The 13,190-nt window shown below is 42.4% G+C and overlaps 2 protein-coding genes across 4 annotated transcripts in view; both read right to left on the bottom strand.

Annotated features, from left to right (window-relative positions):
* Nucleotides 1-263: 263 nt before the first annotated feature.
* On the bottom strand, nucleotides 264-2,932 carry LOC116436458. Its single transcript, XM_032093598.1, has one exon. It carries the CDS (start codon nucleotides 2,578-2,580, stop codon nucleotides 376-378), a length of 2,205 nt encoding a protein of 734 aa, XP_031949489.1. The 5' UTR covers nucleotides 2,581-2,932; the 3' UTR covers nucleotides 264-375.
* Nucleotides 2,933-5,571: 2,639 nt separating this feature from the next.
* Nucleotides 5,572-13,190, bottom strand: part of RNASEH2B (ribonuclease H2 subunit B) — a 44,503-nt gene continuing 36,884 nt past the window's right edge. For 2 of the 3 annotated variants that reach the window (XM_032099712.1, XM_032099711.1), the window contains exons 10-11: nucleotides 12,853-12,933; nucleotides 10,153-10,903 (exon numbers count right to left, since the gene is read on the bottom strand). In XM_032099712.1, coding sequence (XP_031955603.1) covers nucleotides 10,796-10,903; nucleotides 12,853-12,933 — 189 coding nt within the window. In that variant the 3' untranslated portion in view covers nucleotides 10,153-10,795. Of the gene's footprint in view, nucleotides 7,560-10,152; nucleotides 10,904-12,852; nucleotides 12,934-13,190 lie in introns of those variants that run through there. The other variant, XM_032099713.1, reaches the window with a different exon arrangement.

Here is a 13,190-nt window from a genome sequence, read left to right on the forward strand (position 1 = left end):
CTGTAGCGTGACTGATGCAATAGAGAAATCCAGCAGAAACTAACCCACCAGCCGAGTTCCAGCTCATCATGTGCAATAAGATGGGCTGGGTGCAAATAGGCTGAATTTCTGATTAGAACCAATTCAGCACTGTAGGTCTGGCAGACTACATAACCACCTGCAGAACCCAGATTTTGGAATAATACGTTTTATTGAAGAAACGGGAAGGCTGCAATACATGCACTAACTATCCCTACTGGGGATAAGTCCACTAACTACATGTTAACTACCTATCTATTGGGGAGCGTTAAGTGCACTATCTACCTATTAAATACTTAAACATGGACTACTCCTTTTATATACAGAGCCTGTCTTCAGGCGTGAGCCCCCAGCAGCTCATCTCTGTCTCTTAGCACTGGCCTTCACGGCTGTAAGAAGCAGTTGTTTGAGCTGATGTCGCAGCCTAATATACTCCTGCACCACCTCTCTGTAGGCGTCTGGATCACACGTCAGGTGCTGGAACAGGTTGGGCGGTTCAACCCTTTGCAGCTCTGGCGGCAAACTGATCTCCCCGGGAAGCCTCTGGTTGCCTATGACAAAGTGGTCAAGGCGTTTCTTGTCCAGGGAGCAGCGCAGGGAGTCCACAATGTCCACCAAGCGCTTCATGAAATCCCTCCTGCTCCACTGTGACAGGGGTCTGGTGTTCAGGAGGTGCATGACGACTGTCTTCAAGGCGTAGGCAGAAAAGCCTTTGCCCATTGCAATGCCGGTGAGCAACTGCAGGCATTTGCAGTGCCAGCTGTCCTGCGGCGCCCGCCTGGCCACGTGCCTGAAGAAGTTGGCCTCAGCCATGGCGTAGGTCTCGTGCCAGGTTGTGCTCGGCATGAAGTGGACTTCCGTGGGCTGACTGCTGACATAGATGTCCGAGTCGCCTTGCCGCACCCCAAACAGCACCTCTACCACCAAGCTTTCCTTGCCCTTGCTCAGCTGCATCTTGCAGGAGCGGCTGGAGGGCAGCAACATTAAATTAAGCCTGTGGGAGGACTGAGGCAAAAGCAACCAGTCTGCTCTCACCAATCGGTACAGCCAGCGGGCAGTTTTCTCCACATCCAGGTAGGGTCCAGTGCAGAGGGTGTCTAGGAGGCTGGGCTCCTGCTTCCTGCTCAGCTCCTCCTTGGAGTGGTGGAGGAAGCACAGCATGGCGTTGTCGCCCAGCTGCTCCCTCACACAGGTGCACTCCAGGTCCACGCGGACACGGAAGTTCTTCCCTGGCATTTTTACTCCAGTGTCCGGTTCCAGGTGGAAGGCGTGCCCCGGGGGTGCACTCAGGGGTACAAGCACGTGGTACAACGCACCTTCTGCGCAGGGCCTCCAGCCTTCAAAGGCATTGCCCACCCCGATGGCTTGTTGCAGAACTGGGTAGAAGTGATTGGACGAGCCATATCCAAAGGCACGTGTGAAGTTGTCCATCAGGAGAGTTACCGTGGCACAACCTCTGTCCAGGTCCACGAGAGGCCATTGCATGTGCTCCTGCACAAGCCTTTCAAGCTTGCCTGCAAAATCCCACTCTTTGTCTTCATTTGTGTCAGATTTCTCTCCTTCGTTGCCAGCAGCATTGTTCTTCTGCACATCCGTGTTGGCATTCACTTCTTCCTCATTTGTGCCCTTACTGAATTTTTTTCCACCATGTCTGGCCTCCTTGTCTTCTTCATTTGTGTCAACATTGCCGCCTTCTTCCTCATTTCTGGCCTCAGTGTTGTCTTTGATGACATTCTCGTCATCCTTTACTTTTCCAGTATCTCCATCCTCATTGCCTTCTTTTTCCTCATTTCCAGCATTGTCTTTTTCATTTGAGACAGCATTGCTGCTTTCTGCCTCCTTTCCGGCCTCCTTGGTGTCTTCCTCCACGTTGACATCATCACCTCCTTCTCCAGCTTTTGCCTCCTCAGTGCCTTCTTCTGCTTCATTTTCAACATTGTCTCTCTCATTTGTGACAGCATTGCTGTCTTCTTCCTCATTTCCGTCATGCTTCTTATCTTCCTCCACATTCACATCATCATTTCCTTTTCCAGCTTTTGCATCCTCGCTACCTTCTATTCCTTCGCTTCCAACATTGTCTCTTCCAGTTGTGCCAGCATTGCTGCCACCTTCTCCGCTGTCATCAGCATTGTTGTCTTTCTCCACATTTGCCAAGGTGATTTCTCCTTCTTTCTTTGCCAGAGCATTGTTTTCTTTATCATTTGCCCTCTTGTCCACATTGCTGCTGGACTTCGTCTCCTGGCCACTGCTCTCTGGCTCACAGCACCTTTTCCGGGGGACAAAGCACAGCACCAAGAGCAGGGCCAGGACTGCAGCAACGGCCCAGAATGGCCATTCCTGCAAGGCAGCCCAGAGCATGGCTCTCCAGGGGCCACCACTCTGCTCCAGGGTTGCCTGCTCCAGCTCCTGCAGCTCCTGCAGCAGCCGAATCCTCTGCAGCTCCTCGTACTTGGCACGCAACTCCATGAGCAGGCGTGTGTCCTCATCCAGTCCATCCCTGACCATCTGCGGGTATTGGAGAAGGCTGTGCACAAGCAACACCAGGAACATGAAGGCTGCCATGGCTTCCAGGGGGAGCAGAGAGAGAGGAGGAGGGGAGCTACTGGCGTGGAGGTGGGGATGGGAGCCTCAGGGATGTGGGGACGGGAAGAGAGAGAGCCAGGCAGCTGGCAGGCACTAAGGCACCAAGGCCCAGCTGCAGCCACAGCCACAGCAGCAGCAGCAGCTGCGCTGTGCTGTGTCCAAGGAGCTCCTGCAAGGGGCTGGGCCCTGAATGCAGGACGGGAAGCACTCTCTCGGATGCCCGAGTTTGTGCTCCGGCTCTCGTCCAGCACAGATTCTGGCTTGCGTGAGCACTCGACGCTCGCCCAGGCTGGACTGGGGCAGCGCTGCCTGCTGGTGTTGTTTCTATGCACCTCCCATTGTGACATGCCTTGTGATGACACAGACACCAGAGACACCACAGCCAGGCCAGCCCCGCCCTTTGTTCCCACCCCAGCTCAGCCCCTCAGAATGGCCCCGGGCAGCCAAAGCCCTGACACCCACAAAATGCAGACCCACGGCTCTGGAATGGGCCCCCAGGGCTTTCTTTTACCAAACAGGACAAAGCCCCCGCAAACCCTTGTCAAATATACAACTGCATGATGAGATCCAGGGCTACTTTGCTCCTGGACATCCCCTGCAAGGAGATGGGATTGGTTCCCTTAGTGCTGAGCCCTATGCTTGTGGGAGTGTTCTTGGGGCCTTTGCTACAAGGCTCCAAGTTTGATACAAGTCTCAAGGAGGACACAGACAACGGCAAAGAGACATCTCTTCCACCTCTTTTGGGAAACTGTCTCCGCAGCACCACTAACTTGATGCAAGTGGTACTCACTAATTAGGAGCCCTAAAGGCACTGGTGGCACCCAGATATTTTGAAATAGGACAAAGGGCGTGGTCCAGTGGTTGCACCACCAAGAGACGATGTGATGGGACAGGATGCTGGGGGGAGGGAATTGAAGCCAGGAGAAGGGCGAAACACATGTAAGGAGTTGCGGACACCACGCAAGCCGCCCGGCGTCATCTGCCGCTGCCTGGAGATGATGTAAGCTCTGCACACGGCACGGCACTTGGGGATCTACCTCATATGGAAGAAACAGCAGGATTGAGCTCAGTGCTGCTGCATCTGCATCTGGAGCAAAGGTGCAGCAGCAAATCCCACTGCAGATAACAGCTGCCCGATCTCTGTATCCAGCGTGCCCACTCAGGTGGCACCAGATGCCTGCCGATGCCTGGCGAGGCCGTAGCGTGACTGATGCAATAGAGAAATTCAGCAGAAATTACACATAGTCTTTTTCATTTGCACCAGCATTGCTGCCCCTTCTTCGTGTCCAGCTCCATTGTGGTCTTCTTCCACATTCACCTCATCAGTTCCTTTTCCACTATTTTCCTCCTCACTGCCTTCTTTTCCTTCATTTTTAACATCAACTTTTTTATGTGAGCCAGCATCGCTGCCGCCTTCTTCATTCCCATCCTCACTGTTGTGTCTCTAACCGTTCTGCTGCGCTTCTCCAGCGTAGGATTGACTACAAGACAAGAAAGTATGTCAGGCTGGGGTTTTTTTTTCACTTTCACCCCTACTGAGTCAAGTCAAGTTTTGGATGAACCTGCAGCAATGCCAGCTTGCACCAGGAATTCAAGAGGAAGTGGTAATGATTCTATTCACAACCAGGGCTGCAGAGAGGTTTGATTTTGGTTGTCTTCATGAATGTGGATTCCTGTTCTCATACAGTTTGCTCGGTTAGCCTGAAGTCAAGGGGATATGGGGCTATAACAAATTAGCACCTTCTGAAAAAGAATCAAGCTCTCAGACTGAAGAGAGACAGGGTGAACAAAACAATGACCATAACCCTAAATCAGAACCCAAATTTTAAAGCAGAAGTTTTCACCTTTCTATTACTTTCCCCTTTTAAAAACTGATGAGCCTCACTGGGGCAGTGTTATACCTGACACAGTATTGCTTGCTTTGCAACTATCTCAGGGTATGCAATGCATTTTAAAAGGGAGCTTTGGAAAAATTAGCGCAATTTGCAGTGCCTAAAAAGACAGACCCTAAAAGATGACAGTTGTGCAGAGAGGGGGTACTAGAGAGCTCAGCTGGAGACACCTGGGCTATAGAAGATCTTTAAGAAAGTAAAGCAATGTGCTCTTTTCCTTAGTCTTTGCAATGCCGCGCGAGATGACTTCATTGAACTAAGAAGTGTAAATGCTACTTCATATTTAAGTAGACACTGCCCTATTGCTTTGTCGTTTGCACTTCTCTTTCTTTGGGTAAGCGCTGGTGAGTGATGGGTATATGAAATGGTACAAACCTTACTTCTTTTCTTGTTTGGTTTTCATTAATACCAATAAACCAACTTGACAGCCAAATAAAATACCCACCACCTTTGCTTTGCCCCTTGTTGTCTTGATTTTATAAATGAAATGGCTGTAACTCTCCTAACAGCCTTGAAGCCTCGTGTCAGCACTTAGAGTATCAGGGTGATACCAGGATAATGTTTTGGCAGAGGAACAGCTTTCCCGCTGTGTTTGATTAACTGTCTGCCATAAAAACCATGGAAAATAATTGTTTATCAGTTCTCTGTAAGTCTGTTACAGAGCACCTATGTATCACATATGTGATGGCGAAGAGTGTGAAATATGTAAAAAGTTACAGAAGTATCACATCATTTTCTTCACCCTCACTCTCCTCATCCCACCATTGCTCAGGGATTCACCACCACATTCACGAAAATGAAAATATCCAGAGTACGTAGGCCAACAACTGAATGTACACAGAGATGGGTTCTCTTTAGAACATCTGTACAGTAAGGTCCTCAGGGATTAGCCTAATTGCATCACTGAATCTGTCTTAATGAACTTTTAGATTCATATTTATATCAGGATTCATTATTTCCTTCAGCTCAGTCCAAGAATTACTGACTACCCTGTGGAGGGTAACAGCATCAGTAGCTGGACTGCACCACATTTTTCTTTGCATTTCTCTGTGATGCTAGTGAAGAAATAATCAACAAATTACTCCAAAGGAATTTATTTCTTTCTTGTACATGAATTAAAAATAAAATCTTACAAAAATATGGAACCACATACTGAAATATATCATCTTAATTCATACATCAAGCATTTTTTAATGTAAGCTAGAAAAATAGAAATTTCGTTTTGGACCCATATAATATTCTTGCAGTATTCCTAACAATTATGTTAAAATAAATACTTTTTTCCTTAAAAAGGGAAAGTACACATTGCTAACCAGACTAACAAAAATAATTCAGTGCAAATTCCTGAAATAGGCATTCAGATTACATTTTCTTTCACATATGATTTCTAAATAGTTAACAGTTCAGGTTTTTCATATTTGGAAACAGTTGAACAGAATCAGTTGAAAAGAAAGTTGAATAGGCTATTGCCTCTTGCCTTAGAATTTAGTTTTCAGAAAGGTCATGATAAAGTCTTCTTCGAGCTTTTCTTTACTCAAAGTTAGGCAAAATTTGCCAGAGTTGATGTAAAATATTTGTTTACTTTTTACCTAGGATGCTTCAAATACATTCAAGCTTTACCGAACATTTTGGTCATTTGCTGTAGGCGTCTGTGAACAGGGGTGACAGTTGGAATTCACAGAAGTAAACATTCATTCTGTTCAAAATCCTATCAATTATTAATTTTAAAAAGTTTTCTAGCAAAGAGTTAGATATTATTAGTAGTTTGATATACAGGTATTTAAGTTAAGAACATCAGACTGCATCTGACAGAAATCACTTCAGGATCTCATTAACATCCACTTACTGCATGTTTTATGTAGACTCAGGCTGACATTTTGGTTGAAGTTCACTCCACAGAAAGTGTCACTTACATTAATAAAAAAAGGATAATTAAATCTTTTTTTTTTTTTAACCTGAAGGATTACATAGGTTTTGGTTTAGTTCTTAACACAAAATGTACATGTTATTTTATACGTTTGTTAAGGTTTCAATTCCCTAGAATAAAAGAAGTAAAATAAAAAATACAGCTTCTCCATCTGCCCTTCTGAACACACAACCTACCCAATGCTTTAGTACTTAAGAGTCAGACTGTCCACACAATCCAGGCTAGGTGACACCTTCTGTATAACAGGTCAGCATTGGACAAAATCATGTAAATGAAACTCAGTGAAATTATTTAAAAAAATGCAAATGTCCTAAAAAGAGTTAACATAGGGTGTTTTTTCATTTTGGCTGATTTTATGTCTTAACATTGGACTCCTAGTCCAAAAAGGCCACTTTTCTGAATTTGGATAGATTTTGAAAAAGAAAGAAGAAAATTACATACAACATATTTTCTATACAAACATATTTTGCTATACACATTCTAAAACGTAATTACGGTCACTAAAAGCGTATATTCTATTAAAAAAATGTGTACCAAAAAAAAAATTCCTAGAAAATCAAGTATTTAAGACTTGCTCAAGGACGTAGTTGGTCTGACCTTGCAAAATACTTAGGCAGGTGCTTAATTTTAAGCATGTGAGTCATAGTGCCAAGAGAGATTTTATGGTGAACACTAATGCACAAATATTAGACTGGCTCTTCCACTTCAAGATAAGCATGGACGTAAGTGCTTTGCTGGATATGGATCAGGATGCTCAGCACCTAACAGGACTTCAGGCGCCGATCCAGCAAAGCACTTACCCACACGAACAACACGGCTGACTTTAGGATCCCTGCTCATGTGCTTAACATTAGGCATGCTCGTAAGTGCTTTCCTGGAAGGACCCGATAGACCAATCGAGTGTAAGCTATAAAATTTGAAGCAGTGTATGTTTAACACACCGCGTATTTAACAATGCTAATCTGCTGAGATTTGCTTTTTCTTGGAACAAGGCATGTCCAATGTCAAACATTTATTTTTCAGAAAGTGTGTAAAAAAAGCCTTCAAAAGCAGCTTTGTGATTATGGCAAGTTAAAATAATATTAGTGAGTCTCCTTATGCTCCTTTCATTTCTTCTTTGCATGTCTTTTCTCAGGCATCTACAAAGGAAAGAGAAAACCCTAGTCAAAAACATTTCTTTATTCAAATAACCATCCATGCATTTAATTTTGCTCCAATAAACATCACGTCAGATGCAACTGAACACCTGAAAACAAGCACACTGAATCCTTCCAGATTTCAGATCTGAATGCAAGTTCTGCCAGCTATGCCACCTTTTCCACTGAAAATATTCAAATCACCAACTGTCACTTCTACAAATAGAACTAGGTTTTATTACTTAAGACTGAAAATTATGCTCCAGTTTGACCCTTACATGTCCCCAAGTCAGTGCTTGTATTTTCATGTTTTCCATGAACACTGATGTCAATCCATTTGTTATGCAAATCTAAAAAAGTGAAAATGTAAGAGTTGTTTAACCCCAAATAAACAACTATGAAAGCATCACATCTCATCAGATATTTACATGAACATGTAGAGAAGTCATGCTAACCCAGAAAAAGAAATAAAGTAAGACCACATTTCTATAATACTGCTGGCATATTGCTCCATATTATGCTAACCAAGGAAGAAATAGCAAAGCAGCACTTCGTAATGACCTACTGCTACTGCTGGCCAGGCAGAGTAACTATATTTAAATCCTTATTGTGGTAGGAAATATTGTTTTATGCACTTGGCACCATATGCTCTTCATAACTTCTCACAGCTACATGTCGAGGAAGTTTCAAAGTTACTAAATGTATTTCATGCTTTCCTAAAGGGAGAAGAGTTTTTGTTTTCACGTGAAAGCTCTAATGGTTTTTGGAAATGGCGTATTTTTTTTGTCACGCACAAATTCCTGCTCAACCAAAAACACAGTCACTAATAAAATTACTATTGTGGTAAGTTACGACATAGCTGACAGCTGAAGTAGAGATGTGGCACTAAAGCACAATGCATCCTTGCACAGAGGAAGAACTCTAGACTTAGTCCTTGAGCACAGCAGCAGATGTGAAAGTCATGTATAGAGCAAGAAAAAACCTGGTAGCCCAGCTCAGAAGTCAGCACAAAGGACTCTCATCTCTACCAGATTTGTTCTGTCTGTCCCAAATTCTGAACAGAATAACTGGGACTTTTTTGTAGAAGGTTCTTGAACAGTTCAGTCAATGGAAAGGTGCATTTGCAAAATGTATTTCACTAAACTTTTGAACTGTTAAAACCCAAACCCCTAAAACTAGCATATTTAAATATCCAGAAGAGCTTCTACCATGTATCTGTTCTGCTTCATAGTTCCTATTTCTAACATAATTCTCTCCCATTCTTGGTTTTCCAACAAACACCCATTCCATGCTTGTCTGTTTTCTCAGCATCTTCAAGTGCTCAGAGCTGGCTTTTCATTAACAGATACAGAACTCCTTTTTTCTATCAAAACACTCCCTCTAACTTGTTGCTTACTGCACAGAGCTTCTCCATTAACATGACAGAATGTGCCTGTTCTTTTTCCTTTTTTTCCCGTAGCATTATCCTGCATTTTTGACAAGTGTTTTTCAAAAGTTGCCATTACTTCTACATCCCTTCTATTCACATGAGTTTGGGAGGTTGAATGTTTTCCAATATTTAACCCTTCCAGTTCATAACCAGAATTGCTCATTCTGGGCTCACCAAACACTACTTATTATCAGAGATAATAATTCTATCAATTTCCAAGTATTTTACTCTATCTGGAATCCCAATCATGCTGACTCTCTGGATTTACAAACTGCATCTGACACTTTGTAAAAACTACCAGTTTGAAAAGCATACAAAGCCCAACAACAACTACAAAAATGCACAGAACACATGGCAAGGCTTCTCTTTCATTTCTGGTTGGAAGAGAGTGCCACAGAGCTTTTTAACCTAACAGACATCACTGTAATCCAAGGGTTGTAAATGGCAGCAAGTAAGTCTGAAGTGCAAAAATGACATAGTAACAACTCAAACAGGGGGATTTCCTAATTTTTCTGAAACTCACATTATCAAGGGATACAAGCAGATTCTCTACTGAGCTGAAGTAGCAAAGAATGACGTGTTTTAAGTCTTCCAAAAACACACATTGTAGTTGATCCATAGTAATGACTCAGTACAACTGGTGATGACACCGAGTATTGTGCAGAACTGGCTAGATATGTACAAATGATCCCAGTGACTCCATCTCTTTTTCAGTTCTGTGATTCAGGGAAGCTGCAACATCAGCAATCCCTCTAAATACACAGGAATACTCTAATGATGAAAGAACACAGGAAAGAGTGGGTAGTGCATTTTAAGTAACAGTCCTACCTTGTGCAAAACTTTATAAAACTAAACCTTATCTGATAAGACACTCATACTTAAGCTTTTGAAGCCAACTCCGAACAGGCTTCTTAAAAAATCCCCCGCCCATTTTTGCCTTTAAATCAAATTTTCCCGATTATTTTCATAAGGACCTCTTGACCTTGGAACTAAACATAAAAATGCCCCTCTATTGCTGTGTGCTAAGAGATTTATCACAAAAGCCAAGGAGATGCCGTAACTCTTTAAGGATTAAAATTTATTAATAGGAAAATACCAAAACCGCTTAAAAATGTGCTGAAACCCAACCTAACTCTTGAAGCATACAGTAAACACAGCAAGCACAAGTTTGTTACACAAAGCACTTTATTGCATTACATGTACGTTGACATTCACTGCCACTGGTTTCCAGCATATTGAAAACAACACAAATCCCAATACAGACTGTATCTTTGCCTCGATAAAATGCCGCCAATGACAACGCTTACATCAGCACTTAATACTTGGGTCAAAATAAAAATGCAATGATGCCATCCTACTCTGGTGTAATACTGGGTAAAAAACTTCAGAAAGTCTAAAAAATAATGTTCCTTATCAATTAAAAAAAAAAAATCACCAAAGGTGGGCACATTTTCAGCCCAGAATAAAGTGTAATGGAGAAAACTCTGGTCAGCTTGACTAGGCTTGCTCTAGAAGGAGCAGCAGCACAGTATGGTACCCCGCTAAGCCTTACTTCTCAGCTCACCACACCATGTTATTGCAGCTGGGCCATCTTCCCAGTCCAGGATGGAATATCTGATATCATGGTGCTGCCTTGTCCCACTAAGGCTCAACAGCTCTGTGCCCTGCCAGCTCACAGACCTCTCCATCACACTCCACACCATGTACCCAGACGTGCCCTGCATACACTATACTAACAAAAAACTCCAGGAGGCATCTTTAGCTTAACATAAAAATAACCACTGTATAAAATTCTTCCAAGAACAAGTTTTTATTTTGATGTTTTAGGTTTGGAGCTGAAGAAAGCAGAAATGGATTTCATTCCACTCTTATCAACTTTGGCCAGAGCCTTCTGTGCTGCAGACATCTTGGTGTTTGCCTGTGAGTGAAATGATAAACAGAAACAGTTAAACAGCATCTCCATAGGGGGGAAACAGATGCTACAACCTCCTAAATACAGAAGTCAAGCACTAAGTTGAATTGAGTTTTTAGTATACAGCCATAAAGATAATGCTATGCAGGCTTTGAATTGTAGGACAAAATCGTTAAAGAACAAATTTGAGATTATTCAAACTGAAGAATACTTGTTGTGAATTACTTCACCTTAGACAAAGACAGAAAACCAACTACAAAGACATGGACGTGAAACATCTTTCCTTTCTGCACAATGAGGTATCCCAAATCAAACGTTTACTTTGGGATAATCCCTGAGTGTACATTAAGAGGAATAATGCATACAACAGAGCAGATGCATTCTGTACCCTCCGACTCAATCTCATGATTATGCTGTCAGCAGGCTGAATTACAGACTTGCATTACAGATGATGAATAATTCACACTGATTTACTATCAAAGACTCTATGCACAGTGAAATCAAGGGAAAAGAGATGGAAGAACAAGGAATGAAGAAGGTAACTAACATTTGCAAAGCACTTTTGAGGCCACTGGGACAACTTCCCAGACTCCTACACCTAAAACACATTTTATGAACCACATTTTATAGAGCCGACCTCTTTTCTTTCTTGTATTTTAAAGTGTTACATTTTAAATCTCTAGCTGGTTTCCCTATTAAGAAGACTTTGCATTGACCTTTCTTTATGATAATCCTCAGTCTGCAGGACTTCACAATAACAGTACTTGGGATCAGCTAGATGGTAATGGATAGGATGGAGATAGACAACAACAGTATGATTGTCTGTGTTACTCTACAAACAAAACCACTGCCAAAGGATTTTAAAAAGAGTAGTATACTGTACAGAGTCCAAGGGCTATCTTTTCTTTCCCATATTCTCTCATCAATGTGCTTCATTATTTCAGAAGTAAATCATATTTAATGTTAAAATGAATTATCTCTCTTCAGTTTATTTCTATCCTTATGCTAAGTTCAAAAGCTATAGTATATAATGTGGAGTGGGGGAAACATGCATATTTTAAACTATTTATCACCTTCACTTAGGGGGCAATCCTCTTACTTCAAAACTAGAATGTGCACTGAGTACAAAAAAATCTGGGGTTTTGTGGGGAGGAAGGAATGCATCTGTCACCAGCTGCTTCTCTTTGCAAAGGGATAACGAGTAGTCAGCATTAGACTGAAGGTCACAAGACCAGCACAGCGGGCCTTTTCGGTTCCCCACGGATTGGAGGAAGATTCATTTTCTTTCAATGTTCAGAGAAATAAGCCAGTACAAGCCTCACAGCTTTGGCACACACAGAGAGGATCTATTTCTTTTCACATCTCTGTTGCTCTCCCAGGAATAGTACAGTGGCAGGCACTGCTGGACTCAGATTTGGACTGGCCTCCAAACATGCGTTGGAGCTGGCAATCAGTAAGTTCTGTGTTGATTTAACTTCATTAAGTTGACATAAGTAAGTGCACAAGCAATATTTCTAGGTAAAAATAAAGCATGTCCTAGCATCCCTTGGAATTTAAGTAAATGCTGCCATCCTCGTTTCTTTTTCAAGTAACTGAAATTTAACAGTTGCTATCACTAAGCCATAGGATTTCTCATTTAAAGATCTCAAAGAGCTTTACAAACATTAGCTGAGCACCTTAACACGTGTGTCTGAGTCTGCGAGGCTCACTGGAATGTTCACTGGTCAAATATAGCCCAGCAGAAATAGCACAAAACAGTTAAGAATAGGAAATTAAAATTGTCAAAGTCATATTAAATCTGAATGAAAAGTTCAAAGAGATATAACTACAGACGTCAGACAATTTTGTATTTAGTTTTGTGATGTGTTTTGAAGGGGAAAGTTAAGCACTCTGTGCTAATAGTTGCTATTAATCTACGCTTTCGCAAAACGTGTATGAATGCAAGACTTGCTTACCTTTTTGGTTTTCAGATTGTCACTGTTAAATTTAGTATAGTCTTCTTCTGGTTCCACAGGGACATCTGACCATTTCCTTTTCTGAAATGTTAGAGTGAGGAAGTTGCTCTGTCAACCACTTTTATGATGTACACACATGGAAGTTCAAAGCTTTGGCTTTAAAACGTAACCATAGCACCAAAACAGGACTGGCAGTCAACTGAAGAATCAGCAGCAAGAGTGGAAGATTTCTGTCTGCAGTCGTCTTCTTTACATGTGAATATTTACCATCTTTACCGCATTCAGAAGAGACCATTCAGTGTCATGGGAAGCATTTTCTTCCCAGCCTTCTGAAGAAT

This window comes from Corvus moneduloides, chromosome 2, assembly GCF_009650955.1.
Source record: "Corvus moneduloides isolate bCorMon1 chromosome 2, bCorMon1.pri, whole genome shotgun sequence".
NCBI classification, from domain to species: Eukaryota; Metazoa; Chordata; class Aves; order Passeriformes; family Corvidae; genus Corvus; species Corvus moneduloides.

Excerpts from the sequence above, each read along its gene's own strand:
- LOC116436458 (XM_032093598.1), bottom strand. The coding sequence starts at position 2,580 with ATGGCAGCCTTCATGTTCCTGGTGTTGCTTGTGCACAGCCTTCTCCAA.